Source organism: Lissotriton vulgaris, chromosome 2_2, assembly GCF_964263255.1.
Source record: "Lissotriton vulgaris chromosome 2_2, aLisVul1.2, whole genome shotgun sequence".
Taxonomy (NCBI): domain Eukaryota; kingdom Metazoa; phylum Chordata; class Amphibia; order Caudata; family Salamandridae; genus Lissotriton; species Lissotriton vulgaris.
The window spans coordinates 83854692-83881426 of record NC_141688.1 but is presented as its reverse complement, the minus strand read 5'-3'; the positions used below and the strand labels follow the sequence as shown (position 1 = coordinate 83881426).

The window sequence follows — 26735 nt, the reverse complement described above, 5'->3', positions numbered from 1 at the left end:
TGGTTGGAACTCCTTTTCAGTTCTTTTCATTTAATGAGGCAGATAGGCTGCTAAGTTGTGGGCCTTTTGAGGCCTATAGTCTTGTCAGCCTACTACAAAAACAAACACTGGTGTTGCCAATAAGTCTCGCAGTAGGAAAGTTGGAGCTATTGGTTTTGTAAATGACAAAGCCCTTTATGTTTTTAAAATGAAAACAAAAATAAAAGGCATTGTTATTTGCAATTGTAATAGCTCCAACTTTCCTACTGCGAGACCTACTGGCAACGGAGAGAACACTACGAGTGGTGGGTGAAAACCACAAGGGAGACGCACGCACGGAGACAAAGTTAAATAATGCGCCACCAACACAACACACAAAAGAAAGAGAAAAGGAACGACGGAACAGTGGGATAGGAAACATTACTTATGAAAAAGGGAGACACAAAGGAAAATAAAGGAATGTAACGAAAAAGAAGTAAAAATATAAGTGAGAAAAAAAGAATTGAAAGGAAAAAAATAAAGACAAGTACGGGAAATGCAAGGGGGGGGGGGGGGGGTTGGGTTCACAAGGGAGAGAACAACCACGAGGGAGACGCACGCACGGGGACAAAGTGAAAAACAACACGTACCTGATAATGCAGAGCAGCCGGGAAATAATTAGGGGAGGAGAAGCCCTTTGATGTGCTGTGCAGCCGTGAATGCGCGCGCTTGTTTGGTCACGTGAACCACACGAAAGAAACCCTTGTATGGGCCTAACAAAAAATAACTTGCATTGTGTGCCTTACTCCTGTAAGGAGTAAGCCATAAGAAATACAAGAGTAAGTGATTACAAAACCTTATAGAACTGGAAATCTGAATGCGTGAGGGGTAAACATTATAGCGTGCTGGAGCAAGAGAAGTAAGGTCTCCATAGCCACCAAACTGAGAGTGATGTTGCGGTTACTATGTTTAACCTGGTGAGATGGTCACCTGAAGGAAAGGATGCTGCGCTACTCCTGAGCGCCCCTACTGACCTCATGAGGCGTATTACTGGGTCCAGTACCGGAGATCACGCATGTCGAAGGGCAAAGAACACAGACAGTCCATAGAGGGGCGGTCAGTGCAGTGCATGGCTCAAGCGGGGTGTCATATAAGGTGCTCAATAATGAATGGGATACACTGCAGAAGAGAAAAGTGTTGGCATGTCTAACTAAGTGCATACGACAGGAGGGGTGAAAGCCACAAGCAATGTTATAAAACCCCATTGGCAGCCAGGGTAGTAATGAATGGAGCAGCCTTTCACCAGACAGGGTGGGGGGAGGTTGCATCTGAAAGGTCTACAGACCTGCACGAGCAATAAGTAAAGAAGTAAGAGTGGTCCTTGGATATCACTGGCCTGATTCACAAACATTCTGCCATAAGAGTGATCTAATGACTGCTGCCGTATTCCTGAATTCCAGGAGTACACTGGGAGTGCTCCTGGCTTACTCCATGCCTGCAGCAATACTGCAAGAGTAAGTCGCAGCAAAATCTAGGAATCAGGCCTCCCCTGTACGCTACAGGGATAAAGGTTATCCAGAGAAATGGGCGCATCTTATGAGTGTTGAATGTCTTTCGTCATCGCACGCCCTCTTACGTCACCACTCGCCTGCAGTTTTGACGCGCTGTAGATATTTTATTGAGGAAGCAGAGGGAGACCGTTTGCTGAGGCGTAGATGTGAAATCAGATCTGCACCACCCGAGAACATTATATGAAACTAGAGGGGCGACCCTGATCGGGCGTGTCAGCCTCCGCGCCGTGAGGGCTGCTGTGCGGCTACAGGAACCCTGGAGCAAGCACTCAGTGCATTTGGAGATTGCCCGGAATGACTAACTACTAACATTTACAAGCAGTGTTTACATCATATTGACATTGACGGAAAATCCTCTATGCCCACGTGAGGCTAAACCCCTGTGGAAAGAACTATATACAAAAAGATTAAGTTGAACATTTGTCTTTGAACATAAGTGCATGAAGCCTCGCGTCGACGCATCATCACGGTTGGTTGTTTTGGACGTGCATTCTAGCGTAGCGCATCAGAAGCCACGCTGCATGTTGTAAGTATTTAAGCTGCTTTGCATACGCTTGCCTTCTCCCCACCCCCACTGTCCGCACTTTATTATAGAGAACACCTGAGTGTATTCACACAATGTGCTCTACTAAGTGATTAAAATGCTTAATGTACGAGAAAGACTAAGTAAAAGACAGAGGGTTGCGGAAAGCGAAACAGAGATACTTGGATGATGCACAGAAAGACTACGAGAAACAGAAATAAAGCCAAGCTGAGCCAGGGGAGTGGGGGGCGGAGATGAGACAGAGACAAGAACAAGGGGAGAAGATAAAGAATCATAAAACAAGCCATAGGACCAGGGGTAAGGAGACAGGCAGGATACGTGGATAACAAGATTGTGTGTGTGGGGGGTAGGGATGAAGCGAGAGACACTCTGAGAGAGAAAGACCGGCAAAGACAGAGACGGACCAAGAGGGGAGGGAAGAAGTAGACAGAGATTGTACGGGCGAGAGACACACAGAGAGAGAAAGACAGGCAAAGACAGACCAAGAGGGGAGGGAAGAGGTAGACACAGATTGTACGGAGACAAAGTGAAAAAATAACACGTACCTGATAATGCAGAGCGGCCGGGAAACTGAAAGTACGGCCGGCCTGCGGCCGGCCATGAATAATTAGGGGAGAAGCCCTTTGATGTGCTGTGCGGCCGGGAATGCGCATGCTTGTTTGGTCACGTGATTCACGTGAACTTAAAAAAAAAACGCACAAAAGAAACTCTTGGTTTCACAAGCGTTTTGAGGACATGAATTCTCGCTACGCTCAATGCGCTTGCGCGCATTGATCGGTCGCGAGACCTAAAAAATTCGAAGGCACTGCTTTTGTATATATTATTACCGCGGGACTCCCGCCTCTGCGACGGGGGAAGGATTCAGGCATGTGAATCTATGAAAGATACCCCAATACTGGATAAGAGGGCTATTACAAGATTGCTCAGATTAAGCGATACATGTGTTTTCAGCCTGCTCGTTTTAGACTGATGTCATAACACAAGTAACTACAAAGTCAGAGGAAACAATGCTTGGGAACATATCTTAACATTATGGAGTTGAGGGGCGGCAGGGACAAAAATCTATAAACTGCACAAGATGTGTACAAATCACAAGTGTGTATAACAGACCTTTTTGGTTCTGTACAGAACACAATTTGGTCAGGAGAAAGGGACTGAACTTTCCCTTGCATACCGACTCAATTCTAAGTAAATCCTAGTGGAGATGGCTATGTTATCATCTATGGCAATAAATGCATTATCAAAAAAAATGTTTAAAAAAGAAAAATAACTTTGTTATGCAAGCTAAGCATTAAAACTTAAATATAATTTTAATGTACACACAGTAAACATGACAGATGTAATTTTGTTCGCCATCATGGAACCTTGCATTTGGCTTGCACACACCTTGACAAGTCTTCAAACTGCACATGAATTTTTGTTTGGGGTTGACCACTAAAGGGTCATTATGTATACCCTTACATTGCTCCCCAGCAGCATATGTTCAAACAGAAATACCAACAGATAAACCTAAGCAACTGGTTCTTTAAATGCTTCCTATTTTTACAGACTCCGGTCTTGTGATCATTTGGGTAAACCTCACCCTTTTCTATCAAAAGGTTCAAAAGAAATTGGTTTAGAAAATTATTTCAAGGTAAAGTGTATGTTAGGCTGAATCTTCCTTTCATCTGAAAATAAGAATTGGCAAAGTCAATAGGTCTGACCTATGCAAGAGCTACTGGCTTTGTGAAGGTATTTTAACTATGTGGTACAGCAGCAGGATTGAAAATAATATGCTATGTTGCGGACACAGACATGTAATGCAGGCAGGGCAAGCAACACGCATGATGGAAGCCGGGCTGCTGGGAACAAGCAACACGCATGAGGGAATCTGGGCTGATGGCGGCAAACAACTCGTAGGGGCAATAAGTACACAGGGGAGCCAGCTGAAAAAGATGCATTCTAAACAACTTTAAACACAGAAAAAGAGCGTAAAACAAATTAGTGGAAGGACACATGAAATACATTTGTGCTTCAGAGGGCGGATAAGTACACAAAGAGGAAGGAATATTAAGACAGCTAACCAATAAGAAGCATGTAAATGAGAAAGACAATGGAGCCAACCAATGGTAAACAATTGGTGGCCTCTATACCCACAGCTAGAAAACAAATGATTGTGAGGAAACCATGCTTGCGCTGCCTGGGCAAGACCTAAGAAAAGTGTTTTAAAAAAGCCAAAAAGGGAAACCCGGGTTGCTGCTCTTCCAACTTGCCACCTCCATCTTACTGTCCCAACTTCAGCTTTTCCATTCCTAAATGTTTCGTTCCAATTCCTTAAAGTTTAATTATTTTCTATAAATGGATATTTGTACAATTCAACTATTACGAGCCGAAATGTTATTGCTGGAATACAATTCAGTCCTGTGGGTTTTAAGAAAATTGTGCAGTTGGAAATTTGGTAGTTTACCATCACTTTATGATGACACTGAAGAGTTAACTCAGGGCCAAAAAGCAGTCATCTGCAATTCACACAAAAAATAATTCCTCAATAACGCCTCCACCAAAAAAAAACCTATGCCCCCAAACTTGTTTTTTGTTTTATGACAACACCTGAGATGGAGCACTGAGAACATTCTATTTCAAGTCTCTGTAACACATTTCACTCTTATCTGCTAGTCTCAAACTAAACATCCTGGTGAATGCTTCCTTCCAGTCTGCAGTCCATCACACTTTTTCCACATAATATAGAGGTACAACAGTTTTCCATTTATTAGGTCCAGTTCAATATTACATGGCTTCATCAGGACGCAATAAAAGAAAAGTTTAATTTCAAATAAGATAATATCTTAACAGATTAAGATCTTGAGGTGGCTGTGTACAGTAAAGTAGCATCAACAATAAAATTCAGAGGCAGGCCGACCTAGAAAAGAAGAAACATGGTTTAGTATTAGCTATTAAAGTACTGATTAGTTTTTGCTAAAGCAGTTCCTACAAAATTACAAACTCAAAGTGGAAAATATTAACAAACATGTTAATGATACAAATTAGCAGCAGAATAGTAAAAAAAAAATCTATTAGAAGATAAATATTTGCCCATGGGCAGCCAGCCAGCAACAAATACACATTGGTACCATGGAACAAATATCTGGGGATAAACACGGGACTGTAAAAGGATTATGTTACTTAGTAAGCATCTGTTCTTGACATGTACAGTTGTAGATTCAGATGCTTTGCAAACTCCTGCCATCTAGTGTTGGGTCTGGATGCTTGAAAGTTTTTTTTAGTTGCAGAAGTCTTTCCCAGTCACGAGGTAAGGGGACTCAGGACTCCTTTCGGTGATAATGCGCATGGGCATCGACTCCATTGATACATTGTTTTCCCGCAAGAAGGTGTGAATGGAGTTAAGTGAGTGTAGTACAGAGATGTCCATGCGGATGTAATGTACATAATGAGAACTGGAAAGACTACTGGTGTCTGGGGCGGTGGGAGGGTGCATGTGAATCTACAGCTCTACATGACAAGAACAGCTTACTGGGTAAGTAACAATCCATTCAAGGCATGTAGGCTGCAGATACACATGCTTTGCATAGGCTTTATAGCAGTATTCTTCAAAAGCGGTGGCTAACCGGTAGGCGTTAAAGTGGTTTCAAAAAGTATCTTTAGTACTGCTTTTCCTACATTGGCAACCACCCTTTACCCAAATGCATCTATCAATTTAGGCTCTTTGTCTCGGGGAGGTGCATCTGCAGAGGTCTGCAAGTTTGCTCTTACGAGCATTAGAGACTACTAGTGAGTCTAAATGCAACTGTTAATTGCTTAAACCCACCAAAACGTGCATCGACCTAGTGCGGAGTCTCGTGCTTTGCACGAAGATCTTATTGTTGGCAGAGGCTCTCTCGTCATATACAACTCTACTGTGTACATATATTGTGTGAGTATAGATGGTGCGAGATTGGATGTAATGTAATGATTGGAGTATGACTGTGCATATTGAATTGAATCCAGGGGTGTTTTGTTGTATATACTGGTTTTGAAATGTTCTACATTTGATTTTGTATCAGCCTTATTTGGATAGAAATGTATTTATGTTTGAGAATTGCTTATCATGTATGTGTTTTTAACATAAATCATATGAAAATACGATAAAAAGATCACTTTTGATAAAGATTAATAATGAAATAAGAAAAAAAGAATAAACTTATTGAGAAAATAAACAAAGATGTTTTGTTTTCACTGTTATGCTTTAAAAACTAACTTATGAAGAATACGAATAATGTCGAATGGTAAAGTATAATGGTCAATGAGGGAAAAATGTATATTGTTGCAAACAGGACTTGTAGCCATGTCCTCCTTTATGAGAGGAATCTTATAACCAGTGTCCTCTGAACTGACTTTACTTTTGGAAGGTGTTTTTGCCGAAATATGTCCAGTATTTGGATTGATGTAGATTTTGTTTCGCTTAGGGTCGAATTTCTCTTTCATAATGTCCAGGATCGGTTCTGGAGGCTTTGGAAGGCCCTCTTTCGATTTTAGCGCCAAACCGGACTGGTCTCTATTATCCTTCGCAGCAAAAGGTTTTGGTTCCGAAGACTATTTGACTCTATCCCGAGCCGGAAGGCTTGACTGTTCGTTTTGGTGCCTGGCCAGAGGGTGGGCGTCGAAAACATGGTCATGGAGCCAACCATGGCCCGAAGGCAGAGGGGGTCCCGAAGCCTTGTGTTTGGTCGCAGATACTTTGTGGGGTATAGTGGATTTAGTGCTCTCAACACCCTATCCCGGTGGAACCTCCTCTGACTCAAACTCAATTTCCAGCTTCGAATCCAATTCTGGGATAGAGAAGACTTCTTTCTCTTCTGCTGCTGTTGCTTCGACCTCTTCATGTTCGGATTTTTCTCCAAAGATATCCGGAGTAGGTTGGATGCTTTGTCACTGCATTGCTTGTCATCGAGCCAAGCAATCCTGTAGAATCTTTTTCGATCGGAACAGATCAGTCTCACAATCTTCTTTTTGCTCTGGTGAGAGGCACAAGTTGCAGACTTCATGTAGATCGGTGTGACATTATTTGGAGTTGCACTGAGGACAAAACTAAAACAGAATCTGTTCCATAGGCAGAAGGCTAGAGCAACGTGGATATGCCCGAAGGCCACAGACGATATTTTCGACGGAAGTTGGAGTCAACCGATCGATTCAATATGTGGAGAACAGGCAAAAGCATACGATAACACTGCTGAGGGTACAGTGGATTGAGCTCCAAGGGGAACCCAGGGAGGGTTTCGAACTGGAGCACAGCAATACACGTCCGAACCATATGGCGGAAAGAAAACAATCTAACAATGGAGTCTATGCCCAAGCGCACCATCACTGAAAGGAAGTCACCTTACCTCATAACTGGGAAAGACTTCTTCAAAGAAAATCAACTTGCAAACATCCGGACACAACACTAGATGGCAGGAGTATGCAAAGCATGTTTTACTACAGCACAAAGGCTTCAAACCTTAGAATTTCACAGGACCTAGCGCTACGAAGTGGTTCTCTGTTAAAAGGCTGCAATTTATACATCAATAAATCAATCATTAAAGAGTGGGGTCTAGATTAATTCCTATAGCATGAGAGCTATCACAGAGCAAATGTCAAGCTTTTAACTCAAGACTGACAGCTTGTTAGATCTCCATTTTCAACTTTTAAATCAGTCACTTTTTTACTAGTTTCTTACATGTCTATGCTTATGCTTTTTAAGACCTGGGTGGGCTTCCCAAAGCAACGCGGCGCTTGTAAAATTTGATAATCAATAAACACCATACTTTAGCAACATAGTTTGACAAGTATTTGCAGACTGCTAAGGAAAAATTCCATGGCACATTTTTCTACTCTGGAGCACTCGTTTAAGCTACTAGTATCTGACAGGTTTATAAACAGGACACAGAAAAAGGAAAGGTTTTAGATGTTGGAGCGAAGGAATGGGAGTATTTCACCAAGCAGGATCGTTTCTGGCCAGTTCTTGTTTTATACTCTGGCACATTGTTGACAAAGTCAAACTTATAGCACATTCGATAATCAGAATCTTATTATGTAATCAGCACTTAGATGTAGGGATTTGCAGATGGAATTAGCATCTGGATCTATCAGCTGCTTTTGATACTGTAGATCACAGCAGACTGCTGACCAGACTTAAGGACATTGGCCTTGAAGACAAAGCACTTAACTGGCTACTCTCCTACCTCACTAATCGATCCCAGAAAGTGGCCCTGGGTCCCTTCTCTTCTGGACCAAAAAACCTTTGGTGTGGCGTCCCACAGGGGTCAGTACTCAGCCCCCTGTTGTTCAATGTCTATTTGGCCCTGCTTTTCACCTTGATTGCCAAATGGGGGGTCAAGGCAATATCCTATGCGGACGACACTCAATTAGTCTTCCCATATTCAGACACGTCTGAGGCAGCCTTCAGCAAAATCAGGGGCTGTCTTCAAGACGTGGCAAATGGATGAACACCAATAAGCTCAAATTGAACGCGAGCAAAACGGAGGTGCTATTCTTTGGAAATCTCAAACATCCCCCTCTGGGCCTGTGGTGGCCAACGGAAATGGGCCCTGCCCCATCTCCCGGAACCCATGCAAAAAATCTCAGAGTAAAATGGGATGAGAACCTGTCTTTCCTGCCGCATATACAACAGCTCACCGCTGGCTGCCTACATAAACTCAGAAATTTGCGGAAATTTCTGCCTCTGCTACCAGTCGAATGTCGAAAAACGGTTGTTCACGCAACAATCACATCTCGACTCGATTATTCTAATGGCCTCTATCTTGGTTTACCCAAATATGCGGTGCAACGCTTACAGATCGTGCAGAATGCGGCTGCGAGATTGATAAAACATGTCCCTTTCAGGCAGCACATCTCTCCGCATCTGCACGAGCCGCATTGGCGGCCAGTGGCAAGCAGAATTAAGTTCAAAGTGCTTACCCTGGCTTTCAGAGCGCTAAAAGGCACGTGTCCCCCGCTACCACCAAAAACGAGAGCTGCGCACAAACTCCCTGCTCAAGCTAACTGTACCGCGCGTGAGGAAAGCTAGACTTGGAGGCAGGTCCTTCTCGGCCGGCACGGCGAAACTTTGGAATACCCTGCCATCCAATCCGCCACGTCAGAAGCCAGCTTTAGGAAACTCCTAAAAACTTGGCTTTTTATGCAATAATCCTGTTCTTTCTCCCGACTACTCACTCTTGCTGTAGGACTCGCTAGCGCCGGGACACCTCCCCAGAGGTAGCTGTTCGCGCTCAACAAGCTTCTGTATTATTATTATTATTAAAGTGTTTGGGATTTCTAAAACAGAATCACGAGAAAAAAGGTTTCAGTTTTAAGACCAATATGAATCCATAGCAGGAGAAATGCCATAGAATACACACAGACCCATAAATATAGCAAACCTACTTTAATGGAATTCAACAGAGGTTTTATTAGGCTGGATAATCCACATAACCAATGCTATTAAGTCAAAGAAATATGTCCCATTTATCACTGTGTCAAGAACCCTTCCTTTTGCCCTAGTGGTTTTCCCAGAAAAAAGGTTTGGTTTCTTGCAAAATTACCTGTTGCCAAGTACCTGCGTTGGAAAAGAATCCTTGTTGGAGAACCCTTCTATGCAGGAATTGCAGCGTTCCGCCATATTTGGACTAGATAAGACCGCCTCCACTTCCTGTAGTGGTGTGCGGTCCAGTTCATCCTAGAGACGTTTTCAAGTCGTTAATGCGCATGCGCGAGAAACGCGTGGCGCACTTCAACTGAAGTAAATCCCTGAGAGGAGCGTTGAGTTCGCGCTTCGTATCAGAATCGGAAAACCTTGAGAGCCATTGATGTTTATTCTTCTTGACCCCTTCTAATAGGGAAGTACTAGAGTATTTGTGTCTTTGGGCAATTGAACTTGTTATAATTCTTGGTAAATTCCCTCAGCAGAATTTCACTGACGGAAGGACTCTAACTGTGCTGAATTCCTGTCATCGTCTGGAGTTTCACTTCGTGGGAAAAAGCAAACACATATTGGTGGGAGTTCCTTCGGTCAAGAGAAGGACTCTTGAAATTCAAGTAAGCGTATATAGACTTGTCTACTCCCAGCGAAAGTCTGAAGTAATTTCACATCGTATTTGACTGATGATTCAAAGTGCGGTCACAGGTTAAGAAATAATAGGAACTTGCTCTTGACCGCTTGACACGGATTTGAAGGAGAATATCTTAATTGAGTATGGAACTGGTGTCAATTCTGAGATTGCAGTAACTATACTTTCTGAAAGGAAAAAACAGTACAACAAAAGAACGGTACAAGACACTGAAGCGACTAGAGGTTCCTCAGCTGCAGAAAGTTCACATATTCTTTATAACACCTAAAGCAGGTGTTGCTAAGCCCTGGCTGAGGTTCTTTCAGTGAATCAGATTTACATTTAATTTAAGTAAGAACATTCAGATGAAACCGTTTAGAGAGGAGCTAGCTAATTTGGGTACCCAGGTAAACAGACATTTAATGAGATAATTAGAATTGATATTTTTTTTAGTAGAGAATAGAAAGTGTTAGTTTGTGCTTTTACAGTAGACCTCTAATTAGAAAAACAGAAGAGCCAGTATCCTGTAGCCAGTCTCTCTCTTGTTTGGTCTTCCACTTCCCCTTTCCCCCAGGCTGAAGAGGTGACAATTGATTATTCTCTTGTTGCTTCTTTGGTAGGAGGGATTGGGGTAAAAGCATCTTTTCCTGAGGGACTCCCATTTAGAAAATTCACAGCCCTGACACTGTGTGCACATATGTTACACCAGAGTGGAGACTTTTTCCCCAGATGCAGGCTGACTCTGCAGCAGTTACAATTTTTTTTGTCATCTAAATGAGGAAAAACTAGTTAGGAGAATTTTTTTATGTGCTACAATATAACTGCATCATCAACCAAGAGCAAGAAAGGGATGCACAGCAACCCCATCACTAAGACACCGACTCCCAGATGAAGTCAAGTTATACTCATGTTCCAAGTCAAGTTATACTCATGTTCCAAAGTTCTATTCAGATTGAATATGTTAAAAAGATTGTGAGCTAAGCCACAGCCCTACTTTACTTTTTAAAGGGAAATCTATTTGAGCCCTCATCTGTACTTAAGTGCTGAAGTAAACAGTGACCTTTGTTTCACTATGAAGAGTTTTCAAAATGTCAACTATTTATCCATCAAGACCACTGCCTAACAAAGTGGCTGGCTGCAGGGAGAGGGATATGGGGGCTACGGTCAAAATACTGGTCTTAAGTCAATAAAAGACTGGGCATACTAATGGCAACCTGGCATTTGATCTCATGCTGCAGCAGCTTACCAAACATTTTAACAATCAAGTCTACAAAGAAATGGTTCAAAAATTCCTAAAAATCTGTATTCCTTCAGGAGAATAGTTTTAGCTTTGAGGTGGTCAGAGGTGAATGTCAACGTCTAAGAAGCTTGAATTGTCAATCGCACACTGGCCAAACGTTCATGGGTGCCTGCAGCATTGTGGTGGAGGGCCTACTATATTAAAAATAGTGTTTATACTCTTTACAGACATCCAAACATTTGACACCAAAGCCATTTCAAAATGTTGCCAACAGAGTCAAGGTGGTTGGAATTACCTGTGAAGGCGCTGGACCAAATGAAAAGCAAGACATCTTTTTCATCACTCCGACCTGGCCACTTAAATGTGCACTTCAACTTTTGCAACCTGAATTTTATGCTGTGCTCTGATACACTAGGTCTAAGCTGTTGAAGGGATCTCTGAATCTAGCCCCTACCGCAGATGACCCTGGAAGAGAGCAATGTGGGAAAATGGGGAGGGGGTAGCATTTACCTTGCCAGTTAGCATATCCAGTTACTAGAGGCATGGCAGTGAGTGGATGAAGACTAGCATTGAGGTCTACAGTAGAGGGTACCATGTAGTTCCAATGTTTCCCAAGGATCACACAACCTAAGACCAAATCCTGAATAATCTCATAATGAGGAGAAAGCCAATTTAAATTAGGTGACTTAACAGTGGTGATGCCTTGAAGGAAATAAATAAAAGAAAGACTTAAGCGTGTAGGCTTTAAAAAAAAAAAATAAGATAAAATAAAAAAAAAAGTGGAGAAAGCAGCTGAGTAGGTAGGTACCCATGAAGTGACGTGTAACAGGGGATGCACAATATGAATAATAAAACATTATGGACATGGGACTAGAATTGTGTGGCAAGTCAAAAACCTAGACAGACCAGTTTCCCCACTGGCTGATAGACGGGTGCAGGGTTTTCAGGACTGACTACCTCGCTCGACTCAGACATAAGGCGATCTGTATGCCAGACTCAATAAGAGGCTGAGTTTGGTGGGTCTTGTGGTCAGGGCCGCACTGAGTATTTGGGTCGCACCCTGTCGGACCATAACCTACCTCATTGGGGGTGGTGCAGGGCACCTATTCTCACTTGGAGATATCTCTACGAAGCAACCTTCTTGTGCTTGCTGATAGCTGCTTACTTTGATACCAATGCTCATACTGCCTCCCACACCAGCGCTGAGTGAGACGCATTTAAGGTGGCAGTTAGGTTTTCTTTCTCCTTAGACAGTTGGTAGGGGTGGGATGCTCACTCTGGGCCAACCTGGCCACCATAGAGGACACCTGGCTCCAGGAAAATGAGATTCCACAGCGCCAGAGGCTCAACTTGCCCTATGGGAAGCACATATACAAGGCTTTGTAGTGTTAGTAAAACTCCATTACATTAGTAAGCAAGACTATCTCACTATAGTGCATGCTCGGGGCAGCAGGGCAGGTTAAACATTGGTGTGGCTTGAGGTAGTTGGGGGCGGGGCAAGTTGTTGCCTCTGATCAAACAGGTAGCAGGGCTAACTGGAGAAATTATATATTTCCAAACAGGCTTACATGAAAGCTTCACAGGTTACTACTGGAACTGCAAAGGAGCGAGAAGTGCTGGAGGTCCCCAGATCTGAACAGAAATACCAGGAACGGATGGCCTCCAGGCTGAATTTTACCATACTTATGCTACACAGTTGGTGCCACGACCTGCTGCATTTTACTTTGAGACTTTGAATCGCAGTAGGCTCCTTGATACAACCAGGGAATGCTTCTTAGTGTCCGTCCCCAAGCGAAGCAGGAGACCTGGCACCCTAATGATCCTTATTGATGCTGAATCTGGATTATAAAATACTCAGCAAGGTCCGGGCCAATAGGCTTCAACCGCATCTTCATTGCCCAATACATTAGGTCCAATGTATAAAGAAATATTCAAAGATTCTGGTTGTGTGGTACTCACCAAGGCTAGTTATCGAAAAATTACAAAAGTCTGGTCATAGAATAAATTCTACAGATGTGCAGGCTATGCGCACTGGTATTGGCCACATGGTTGAAGGGGAGTAGGGGTTGGGTGAAGGGCTTAGGCAGGGGTGGTAGATGTGCTTGTGTACGTTTATACAGACACACATGTATGCAGGACTTAGCCAGTGGCCAGGCCCTACAGTTCTGCCCCCCATGAACAGGCTGATTTCATCAGATAATTATGCTGCTATGTTTCAGCACAGGAATGTCAGATCCTGTGGTGGGTGGGGGGGGTGGGGGGGTACAGATCAAAACCAGGGCCCATCACAGCAGTGGGTTTTCAAACAGTGCAATCATTGCCAAATCATATTTTTCATTTAGCCATACAAGTAAGTTCTGTTTGTTTTAATCAATTAGTTGCTTCAATATATTATACAGCAAGCCTAACAACATTTTGATTAAATGAATTCATGGTTATAGGCATACCAAGATGGATGAAATCACCATTTGGCAAAAGACTCATTAAAAGCAACCATAATTTCAACTAAAGATACTCACCCAGCAATAAGATACAAAAATACTTCTAATCAAGTGGGTGTTATTTGCCAAAATAAAAAATACAAGTGTTAGGTTCTAAATATCTAAACTCTGCAGATTAAAATTGTATCTTTCGTAGATTTCCCCCCCCCCCCCCCAAATAAGTTTAAAGACCCAATGGTTCTAGTACTCAGTTTCTAAAAACACTAATAAGAGTTAAAACAGCGTTTTGAAGCATCAATTATAAATATTAATTTAAGCCAATCCTTACAATGTTCATGCTTTATCTAAGCCAAGTTCCTCTGGAGTGGCAACTCCCAGCTCGTCTAAAGTTGGTCGAAGTTCTTGGATAACATAAGGGTATATTTCCTTGTGAGGTCCAGCTTTATCCTGTTTGGGGGAGGTAAACAGATTGGAATTAGTTTAAAACGAACAGCAAAATGAAAAGAACTAATCTTCTGCGATGCTTCTACTCCCTCTAGCAATGGGGATAAAAACGACTGATTCAACCAGCTTGGCCACTCTTGATCTCAAGGACTGAGTGGGATATTTATTCTTCTCCAGTATTCGTGTCTTTCATAGATTCACATGCTTGAAGAATAGAAAACAGTAAGCCATAACCATAGTCATAAAAGGCAATAATGAAGAGTACAGTCATATACATATATATTGATAACATTGCATTATTCGCACAAGAATAATCTTTTATGACACCACAACTTAAAATCATGAACATTAAGAACATGTATTTTATCAATATGGAAAACAGATCAAATGGTACAAGGTTCATTATTCTTGACCATTTTAACCTGTTTCTACTACGCATTTGGATAGAATCACTACAAGGCATGAATTAATACACTACAATAGCATCAGTCCTTAAAAGTGAAAAAGTCATGCACATTGATACAACAAAGTCCTCAAATAAATACCAACAAGAACTTTAGAACGGGGCACTTAGACACTTAAAACATGTATTCACATATCTCAGAGACAATTCTATCCTATGAATGAATTATTTGAGAAATTGTAGCGTGTGTCTCCACACATTAAACTCCACGTATACGTCAAACCTCTAAACTATGCTAATCACAAAAGTGTACACAAACAGGGAAAGTATTGGTGTTGCGGGATGGCTCTTGAAATTAGGTTAGAACCATTAATGCGCTGCGTTAATATGCTCTATGACAGGCAATAACAAAGGAAACCCAATGACTGGCACATTTTATGATGAACTCACCTTTACAGCTTCCAAGATGCGAATTGCACTAGCCAAATCGTTTAACCGTCGGCACGCCCTTAATGCTGCATCAATGATTTTTGGTTCTGGAACAAGGTCATAACCAATTAAGGTATTCATACCTATGGAGAGATAAAGAATGCCTCATCAACATTTAAGTGCAGCAGTTTGAAAAAAAGATCAAAGTAATTGGTTTCAGAAATCAAAAAAGCCCTCCTTCTGATGAATTTCATGCAACTTAATTTATGTCTAGTGGTGCTGCGTTTTCAAGTAAGGACAAAACCCCCATCTAAAACACCACTGCTTCATTATTAACACTGAATATCTCACATGCATTGGGTCCAAGAAAACTAATTGAAAGAAGAAAAAAATAAATGTCTGCATCCGTAACAAAGCAATACCAATTTCAATGGAACATTTAATATCTTCATGAAATTACAGAAAAATATACATTTAGCACGAGTTTAAAAAACCCAAAAGTCACACAACGCCTTTGTTTAGCCTCATATATGGCAGGTCCGTTGCTTTAAGGTAACCCACAAGTTCCAAAAGAGCTCAGTATAGGACAATCGCAAATTAATGCTCCGACTGAAAACAAAAGATTCCAGACAGGTAGCAGAGTTCAGCTTCCAGTCCACTAGGTATCCAAGCGATCTAAGAATACCACTGTTGTTTATATGTGGAATAACCACTTTAACATCACCATAACAGCTGGTGCCGGAGGAGGGGAGAGGGGGGGGGGGGGGGGGGGGGGAGATGGTGATGGGGTTGGCAAAGCCGCAATCCCTACGAAGGATAGCTTTTTCACACCTACTATGAAGCACAATTTCCTAATACCTGGGCTACGATGCCGAAGTCTAAGGGCGTCGCCATTACACAACAAAGTACCTTTTTTTGCAAATGTATGCACAACAGCCCAGGAAGAAGCGGTTAAATCCCCAGAGAGATGACGTAGAAGCTACTTTCTTTAACCTTCCAGACAAACCAACGTTTAAAAAAAAAGGAAGAAAAAACATCCTTCCATGAGCAACACTTTTTGAACGTAAAGGTGCTTTAAAAAAAAAATCCTCACCGGCACCAAAACACATACTGCAAAAATACAGATGAACAAAGGGGACTATATCGCTATTTTTGCCTCTGGAACAAACCACAGAATACCACCAGTCCATGCTCAAAATGTAACTACCAATATACAATCAAACCAGGCGTGGGTTAGGAAGTTCCTTATTGATTGCAGAGTGCATTAACTATACCAAGCTGACCATCAGCCTACAGATGCTAAAAGGCAGGAGTGCTCTTTCCATAATGCTGCAGGCTGTTTTCAAGCTCACAAATGTAGTTTTTTAGGTCGAGCCTAGCGGCAGCGCGCATGCACTCCTCGCCTTGTGAGGCATGCTGTATTAGGGTATGCACTGGTAGCCCCGCCCACATATGTAGTTGACTTGTGTCCTTGTCCATCGTAAATGCTGGCTTCTGATTTGTAAATAGGCTTGTTAGTCCCTCCTTGGTGCCGACTTGCCTGCATTTGTTAACCCCCATAACGACTCAACCTTTTACTGGTGGTGTTACACAGTCTGCTTTATAAGTTGTTGAGCACTATTTTTTTTTAATGCGCTTCCCCTATTCCACCCATGACATTCCCAGCACCGCTCGCTTTTATATTATTAAAGTGCTGGTTTACATTATGGCATGATCTGCTTCAACTATAGCGGCCGCGCTTATTTTTTTGGAGCGGTCTGAACTTCCTCCTTTTAAAACGTATTACTTACTTTATTTATATTGCAAGCACTGCACACTTACTATAGCGGGTACTCATTTTATTTTTGCCTGGAGAAGCAGCCAATGGCGACCACATGCCGTTTTTTCAACAACTCCCTTCCCCATAGCCGTCAGAACTGAAAGAATGCATCTGCTCCAAGCTGCTGGAGTCAGATTTCACTACTATTGGTAATTAGAAATTGTTGTTGCACAATGCAATAAGGCTAGCATTTACGCAAGTTTCAGCTATTGGCATTGTAATGACAATACCTTTTTATTTCGGTTTTAAAAACCAAAACATAAAGGCTTTGTCATTTACAATGCCAATCGCTTAAAGACATGTATACGCGAGACCTATTACAGTGCAAATGGTTGTTTTTTTGTCGAGAAGGCAAAGTCAGAAAGCTGAAGTTTCTGTCTTGAATCGGATAGGAGATGTTGCAGTGCATGTGTGGAATGTTGGAGAAGTAAGTACATCAATACTTGATTTGCTGATAAAGGACTCTAGCGAAACAGACTTGACTGATATCCATCTTTACAGACTGGCACTGACTTTACATCGGAGGAATGACAAGTAAAAGGTTGCTGTTTGTCTGGCCAAATGAACCAGTTTGGATTACATATCAACATATTTCAGGGTCTGGTTAGAGGGCTCTGGTGCACATTCACAGTCAAAACCATCAGAGAAGAAGATAGATATGTGGGGGTGACCATACAAAAAGAGCACTCTCCTACAGTCTCATTAGCTAGAAGTCGCCTACACTGGTTGCTGATCAAACAGGAAACCAATTTTAAAGGGTCTTTGTCTCAAGGACGGAGTATCCTTTTCTGAGGATTACAACCTGAAGGAACATATGCCGGCTTCACATTGGCAGAAATCTAGGTTCAGTCATTGCTTCCGTTCTGTCCCCCATATCAAATGCTCCCAGTTAGGAGAGTGCTCACACCACCTCCTATGTCAGCAACTATGGAATTGCCACATCTCAAGTATTAAATTCACCCAATAACATGCAAGCTTCAGGAATGCTTTCCTGGTCTCTTATAATCCCCTTGTGTCCCATGTGTTCCTCTCAACTCCATTTGAAAACAAAGTACCACATGTTCAATTTTGCTTCAACACATCACATACAAACTTTTTGGCTGCCTGTTCCTTGACTAGGATACCCAATCACACTACCAAGAATAAATGATGTAGCATGTGTAATATAGCAAATTGTTATAGCTTCCCATACTGTTTCCTTGAACCAATTTTAAAATTGCATGCCGCCACCAGCGACTGTCTCCCTCAAATGAGTTACCCTCTGCAAGCTGCCATACCATATATCTCAGGGTACTGCTCTTATGACAGCCCCGCTTCCTCTAGGTCAACATTTCTTAACCTTTCTTCGGTGGACCCCAACTGATTCACTACTGGAAACCAGGGACAACCAAACTAAGCAATTTCTATGATTTCAAACTCAAAACAATAGACACAAATTTAGAAATCAACAAATTATTAAATATTTAATCAGCCACAAGAAGCACATCGAACAGTGTGGGAACACCTGGTGCTGAAGGTGGTGCGAGCCTTCCCTAATGCAACACAAGAAGGAACAGCAACTAGCTAAAAGATCTCTAGCACTGCCGAGCGGTAAGGTGCACCTAAGATGGCGGCGCATTGAAGAAGGCTACAGCAACCACTACACACTGCGGTGCCAGAACCCCTCCCTCATAACAACGAGCGGAAACAAAAGGGGGCGAAGCTCAGGCGAAGCAGCCACTTCAGAGCCTCAAAGGAAGGTGAAACAACGCTCGGAGCTACCCACGAGCAACCAACTTCCCGATAACGGAAGAAACGAAACTGAAACTCACCACTCCAGGGCGGCCATCTTGCACTGGCAGCACACAAGCACGGACAGCAGCAGAGGTGAGCACACCGGAAGGCAGGGGTAAAACTTGTAAATGCCCGCCACCACCCAGCCATTGAAAGTCCCAGCAATTAAAGACCTAACCGAAAAAAGGAACCGCTAACCAGGCAGCATTTATGAAGGTCACAGAGGCTGATACCGGAAAACGGTGGCCATCTTGAGGGGCAGGCGGCGGCACAACGAGCACGGAAGGCAAGCGCGCCGGGGGGAAGGGGGGTGGGGGGTTTAGAGCAAGCCCCAAGGCGCATGCAGCACCACCCCTAAACCCAGAGGCAAAGAAACAAAAAGGACAGTCCAAGTGGCCAAGCCGGAAGGGCGCATAAAGGCGCTGGATAGCAAAACGGCAGCCATCTTGGAAGGGGCAGTCGGTGACTAGAGCGCAAGCAATACGAACACGGGAGGCGACCGTTGGACAGTATCGAGCCTCAAGCACGCAACACCTGGCCTCCCCAAAACCAAAGCGAAACTAGAAAGGGCCGGGGGCACAGACCGCAGAACAGGACACACAGACACGGCTGCCATCTTGGAAAGGGAAGCTGGCGGCACGGCGCAATAAGCCCAGAGCAACTCCACAGTCGTTGGAGGTGAGCCTCCAAACGTATGCCACCACCCAGAGCTGGCGACACAACAGACACCGGAGCTCATCCCTCGCTGTGGGCGGCCATCTCAGAACCACCAAGAGGTATCGACCCAGCCGGGAAGTGCGGTACTATCCTTCTTAAGCTCAACCGCGCTAGACGGCACTACGGAACTAGCTTCAAACGCCAGGGGAGCACACCGAACTAACGCAGCATAACAAGCCGCAAGCCAAACCCTAACGGCACCGTAAGTCAGTCTGCGGTAAGGGACAAGGTCAGAGCCAACACAGCAAGTAGTGTTACCAGCCCACGGCGGGCAGCTCGTCAGGGCCTACGCCAACGGAACAAACGGTCCTACCCCGTAGAAGGTGCAGTGTAGCACTACACACAGCTACAATCGCAGTAGCGAGCACAGGGAAGCAAGCAACAGCAGTGCATAGAGAAGACCTGGCATCCAGCAAAACAAGAACCAGGACAGTAAGGTGGCCTAGCAGGTCCACCTTCAGTGGCAACACGAGGGACAAAGACACCACATCAACAAACAGCTGCCCACACCAAGAGAACCAACAGACGGACCAACAGAAGAAGGACAGGCTGTCCGTATACCTCGCAAGAAGAGGTTTCGATAATATGGCCGGCAGAGACGACAAATCTGCCAACGACAATAAAAAGCAAAGTAAGGATATGGTGGAATCTCCAATCAAGATGAAAAACAACCACACCGTTGATGCAGCGATGGAAGCGCTTCTCAAAAAGATAACGGAAGACAACGACCTAGCCAAGGCCACTAAGAACTCCATGGATAACGTTCAGCTAGAACTCACTGCAATACGAGCGAACCAAAACAAGATCGCCAGCAGAGTAGGTGAAGCGGAGAGGAGAATTAGCGTCATAGAAGATGGAACAGCCAGCACGGACAGAGATGTACGCTATGTCTCCAAGGTATCCAGCGACCTTCAGAGAATGTTTGCGAAATAGGAAGGGGAACATCAGGATCCAGGGAGTGCCAGAGGATGAAGAAAAGGCTGCAGGGTCGTGCGCAGCAATGCTAAAACCCTAATTCCAAAACTGACAGGCCTCAAATTCGAAAGAGCCTTCGAGATTGACATGGCATATAGAGTACCAGTGATTAAGCAACAGCAGACGAAAGGTCCGAGAACAATCATTTGCAAACCCTTGCGAGCCAATCACACAGACGCCATTTTTGCGTTTGCGAGAAAAGGCCAAACCGTGAAGTGGAATGGCCATAAGATAATAATCACCCAAGACTTCTCGAAAGGGACAGTGGAAACTAAAAAAGGCTTCCTAGCACTCCGGGAAAGGCTAAAGAAAGCTAACATCATGTGCAGCTTTGCAGGGCCTGCAAAAATGCGAATAACGGACAGGAGAGGCACGCGCACTTTTGACGACCCAGCCGACCTACGTAGATACCTCCAAGGACCCGAACCGGAGGAAATGGAAGAAACAAGCCCTGGGACAGCGAAAAGGAGGGCATCATCAGACGGCTCGGAAACAGGTGCAGCAGGCAGACACTCAGACACAAGCCAGGCCAACACTTCAGCAGAGTCAGCATACCTAAACAACGTCTACCTCACCACGCCACAGTGCAGCGGCACCACTGATCACTACAAACACGTATCTACCTCATGACCGCTAAAGCGCGGCAGGCCTGTGACCTAGACTTACCACCTGGCTGCAGCCACACTGCAGCGACACCACAGAACACTCTGAAGGACGCATCTACCTCAACGGACCTTTGAACTTGAACTCTGAACTTGGGACTATTACCTAAAGTATTATGTATCTCTCAGGGAAGACCGGACCACGTGCAGGCTCCAGCAGTCTGAATAGAATATCCTTTACCAGATGTGTACAGCACAGCAGGGGGCAGAGAAGTATCGATCTCAGGGGAGGGGGGGGCGTTGCGGTCGCGCGTTTACAGTACGTTGACAGGGGGGAGGGGAGAAGGGTGGGAGGCAGGAGAGGGCCGGGCAGGGAGCCAAGCAGCATGGACAATCGTAACCTTGTGGGGTATACACCTGTTACAACGCATTTGTTACAACGCACTACTGTAACAACGCGACTATTACAACGCATACCATTACAACGCATTGCGCTGGGGGGCGCTATAGGATAGGGGATAAGTATAATTTACTATCCAACACCTTCCCTAGGGTCCACGGGGACTGGAGTTATGCGTTGTAATGGTATGCGTTGTAATGGTCGCGTTGTAACGGTAGGTAGTTTTAATAGTATGCGTTGTAACATGGTACATCCAACCTTGTGGAGACTTTCCCCCTCTTTCTGTCCTCCTACACATCCCAGATCCCCAACCTGCCCGGGAAGGGGGAGGGGGGGAAAGGGGGGGGGGGGGAGGGGTTTGGCGGGACCGACAACATGTGGCCAAGGACTAATTCTAGTACCTGCGTAGGCACAAGCGAAAAACACAGACCGCAATGACCACACAGACCACAGTGCAAATAGCCGCAGACATCAAGATTGTATCCCTAAACGTCAAGGGCCTTAGCCCTCCCGTTAAACGTCGGAAGACACTAGAATATTTAAATAAACTCAAGGCTGACATACATGTCCTCCAAGAGACCAGAGTCTCAGTAGAGTACGCGAACCCACTCAATGCGAGCCGGATAAGCGAGGTAGTATGCTCACCAGCGGTAAACAAGAAGGGGGGGGGGTGATCATCATCAGCAAGAAAGCAAAGTTCAGGGTACACGACCACCAAGCAGACACAAAGGGCAGAAGGATACTCGTAGCACAAGAGGGGAAGAGACTATACACATAGCCAACATCTATGGCCCGAACTCAGACAAAAAATTCTGGGAAGAGGTAGAAAGCGAGCTCAACAGCATCCCCCTGGGGGAGCTGCTAATCACAGCGGGAGACATGAACCAAGCGATGGACAATGCCACGGACAGACATCCAAAAAAACCCAGCCACATAACGCAAGAGCAGACAACACTCAAAAACCTATGCGCCAAGCTAGCACTGTCAGACCCATGGAGACTAAAACACCCCAGCGCCAGAGAATACACATTCTACTCATACCCACACAACTCATAGCAGAATTGGCTACATACTCATGTCCTCCACTCACACACATCTGACTGAAACAGAAATAGGGCCCATAACAATTTCAGACCACGCTCACATCTCCCTCTCCATAAGCGGGAAGCACAACAAGAAGCCAAACCGTAGCTGGCGCCTCAACAGCAACATAGTAGAGAACGTGACAAACATAACAGGCAGAAGAGGCGATTAAGGAATATCTAACGTTCAACGACACCACTGACACCATCACCCTCTGGGAAGCACTAAAAGCCACAATAAGAGGGAAGCCCCTGTGCATCAAAGCCAGGATGAACAGGAGTAGGAACAAAAAAATTACAGAACTGGAGGGCCAGATAAAGGAACTAGAAAGGAACCATAGCGCGAACCTGGTGGATAGGAACACCATCACCACACTCACAAAAAAGAAGTACGAATTGAACAGGATACTAAGTGAAAGGGCAAGCACTTGGATTAACAAATACAAATCCATAATCCTATGCTCAGCAAACAAAGCAGGCAGAGCACTAGCAGGATACCTGAAAGCCAAAAAAAGGCAACACTCAGTCGTAGCGATTACAGACAAAAATAACAGAACCCACACGGTCAACAAGCTAATCGTTGAAACCTTCAGGGGTTTCTACAAGGAACTGTACACAGCGGACAAATCACTAGCGGCAGACGGCGGCGCAAACTTGCTAGACAAACTCGATCTGCCCAAACTAAGCAACGAACAAAGAGACTCACTAGAGCAGGACATAACTGGAGTCGAGGTGGGGATGGCAATAGACTCGCTGAAGCCAAATAAAGCGCCAGGGCCGGACGGATTCACGGCGGCCTTCTATAAACAGTTTCAGCCCCTGCTAAAAGAGACCATGGTCAGAGTCTTCCAGACGTGCGCTGACAGGGGGAGCATGACAAATTCGATTGCGGAGGCAAACATCATTGTCATCCCCAAAGAGGGGAAGGACCCACAATTCCCGCAAAACTATCGCCCGATCTCACTAATAAACATAGATTGTAAAATATACGCAAAAGTAATGGCTGCAAGACTAAACACATATCTACCTCACCTCATACACAAATCGCAAGTAGGCTACCTAAAAAACAGACTCACCAGACTACTCTGCGACCTCATAAACCACACAGCTAACAGCATGGAGAGGCAGTCATGATTGCGCTTGACGCAGAAAAAGCCTTCGATAGAGTCTTGTGGCCCTTCCTTGACCAATGCATGCGCAAATTCGGCCATGGGGATAAATACCGGGGTATGGTCATGTCACTCTTCAAAAACCCCCGGGCACGAGTGGTGGTCAACACAACCACGTCGGCGAAGTTCACCCTGGAGAGGGGGACGAGGCAGGGGTGTCCTCTATCACCGGGACTATTCCTACTCACATTAGAACCACTCCTTCACATAAGGAGTACGAGTCGGAGGACAAGCTTTCAAGCTGGCAGCATATGCAGACGCCATCCTGATCACCACTAACAACCCAGAAACATCAATAGAAGCCTTGATGCAAACCATTGAGGACTATGCGCAGGTCCGATATAAATTAAACCGTGACAAATCTGAATGCAAGCCAATTAACTGCCACACAACAAGGACAGTACTAGGCACGTCCGGACTTGCGTAGCAGAGGAAACCCCTGAAGTACCTGGGCCTCCTCTTTGGAAGAGACCTTAGGTCGACCCTAGACCACAATGAGGAGGCAATGCGGAGGAAGATCAGGAGCAAGACAGAAGCCTGGAGCCACAAATTCATCAATTGGTGGGGTCGAGTCGAGACGATCAAGATGTTGATCACACCAATGCTAAACTATCTGCTGAGCATGCTACCACTATCCTTAATTACTGACTTTCACAAAAAAATAGATAAAGCAATCAACTCATTACTCTGGGGTGGCAAGAAGGCCAGAATCAGCCTATCAAAACTTAGACTAAAAAAGTACCAAGGTGGGCTAAACCTTACGAACTACAAGGCCTTCCAAATGGCCTGCCTAGCAAACCAGGGCATACACTGGATCTCCCCCACACCAGAGTACATGCCGGTCTGGCTCGACCTGGAGAGATGCATCCTAGGGACAGGGGGGGTGGGGGAGGGGGGAGTGGCCGACCCAATTGTGGCGCTGACGGCCAACAGACACCCAGAAGCAAAGAATGCAATCATCAGGAACACAAAGACGGCACTACTCAGAGTAGACAGAACTGGAGGTCAGCATCAAAGGGTCCAAATGGGAATCAATATGGTACAACTCCAAGGTGACATACAAAGGGGGGACATTAGAGAACACAGAGTGGTACAGCATAAGCATCATGACGCCGGCCCAACTAGAGCTAGACAGCAACCCGCTCACATTCGAAGCACTACAGCGCACGCATAAACTACTAAACAAGGAGTTCTATGAATTCCTCAGGATCAAGGCAGCCATCACCAAAACTAACCTCTCGAAACACAAACCATCCATCATACAGTACTCACAAAACCAAAACAATACAGGCCAAACTGCTCACATTTACAAACTCATAACCCCCCGCACCACAACACTAAACAACAAAACACTAGCATTCTGGGAAGGGGAGTTACAGACACCACTAAACGAAGATGAAAGGGCCAGACTATGGATCTCAGCATCCAAAAACAAGATAACCCCACAATTAGCCCAAACAAAATACTGGCTATTACACAGACTACACTGGACCCCAGCCAAGCTAGAAACAGTAGGAGGCAGCGAGAGCGGCACCTGCTGGAACTGCCACAAAGCAAGGGGGGACCTTGCTCACGTCCTATACGAATGCCCCAAGGTCAAGGTTTTCTGGCGCAAAGTTTACGAACTCACAGACACACTTACAGGCTGCCACATACAACGCGGCCTACCAGGCATAACCATGGCCACAGAGCTCGACTCCAAAGAGAACCGCGAACTAGTTGGCGTATTGCTAACCGAAGCCGCCCAAAAAATTCTAGGTAACTGGAAAAACACGAGTAAAGCCACGTTCAAACGTTGGTTCAACTGAGTAACATTTCTACAAGGGGCCGACAACATTACCGCCAACCACCACCCGGCAAATCACACGGCCAGAGGGGACAAGTGGGCAGCCCTTGATGCCCACCTGGAACGATAAATCCCCCCCCCCCCCCCCACCCCCTTCACTCACACACAAGCCAGACATTATATTTTGGTCTAAGCAGTCAAGAATTGTGACAAACTGTTTGTATATGTCAAATTTATTTTCAATAAAAATATTTTGAGATCAAACATATGCTAGTCTACCATATATCTTTTTGCTCTTAAAGTGTGCTCTATTTGTCTGCATGTGCTTCAATCGTGGCAACCAACCAAACTAGATTTTCAATTCAATTCAATTAATTCTTTATTCAGATACAAAAATATGGAGGCGCAGGAGCGAACTGCCAATCTTAAGAAGGTACTAACACCAAGAGTTACATTTTCTCCATTGATCGTAACAATCTCCCTATATGCTTCCCTAAAATCAGTAATGTTGCGAGCCTTAAAGAAAGGGATCAGCAGCTGATTGCTATACATTTGTTAAAAATCACAGAAAAATAAAAAGTAACAGATTAACCGCCATGATTTCCACAGGGGCAGTGCATTTGCTCAAGCTTAATATTGAAGCTTAAGGGAAAACCGAGTAAATATTTTAGGGTACTAGCCCTAAGGGGAAAAAGCAGGCTTCGTTCCCAGCGATTAGTCACCTTTAAGAGATAACAAGCTGGAAGTTGTGTGTGTGTGTGTGGGGGGGAAGAGGGGGGCATCTGCCATCGTTATATACCGGGCAACTGAGGGTTTCAAAATGTCTTGCTCTTGTCTCAAGTTGCCATGGTAAGCGTACAAGGCCCCCTGGATAATCTTTGTTAGTGCCTGCCATATTTCCTGGGTCTGTAAAAATGTGTGGCAGATTTACAATACTCAAGCTAGCCTTAACAGACGCCAATTATGGTATAGCTCCACCCTTATTGTAATTAAGACAGTCAACTATGTCGTCTCTGGTTAACGTGTCTGCTTGGTTTGCCATACTTTCATCCAGAAGATCACTGGGCGGGTCTTAATGTTATCCTCGATAAATGGAAATTTTAACTCATGGTGGCAAAACAAAGGAGAAAGAACTGTTCGGTGCCCCCAAAACTGACAATCTGTTTTCTTGTACCTGAATGTTGTTACAATTTGCATAACCCCAGATTTCCGCTCCATATGTTGCTGTAGGTAGGCACAGTTTTATATATTTTCAACATGGGTAGCACTACCTCAGTTCTTCTGGGTTGAGGGAGGCACAAAATGGAGTTGGTGGCTTTTAC

General features: G+C 44.5%; 1 protein-coding gene across 1 annotated transcript in view; it reads right to left on the bottom strand.

The window, feature by feature from the left end:
• Positions 1 to 4797: 4797 nt before the first annotated feature.
• Positions 4798 to 26735, bottom strand: part of COX5A (cytochrome c oxidase subunit 5A) — a 46666-nt gene continuing 24728 nt past the window's right edge. The window contains exons 3-5 of the mRNA XM_086959326.1: positions 15112 to 15233; positions 14143 to 14261; positions 4798 to 4972 (exon numbers count right to left, since the gene is read on the bottom strand). Coding sequence (XP_086815452.1) covers positions 14148 to 14261; positions 15112 to 15233 — 236 coding nt within the window. The 3' untranslated portion in view covers positions 4798 to 4972; positions 14143 to 14147. The remainder of the gene's footprint in view (positions 4973 to 14142; positions 14262 to 15111; positions 15234 to 26735) is intronic.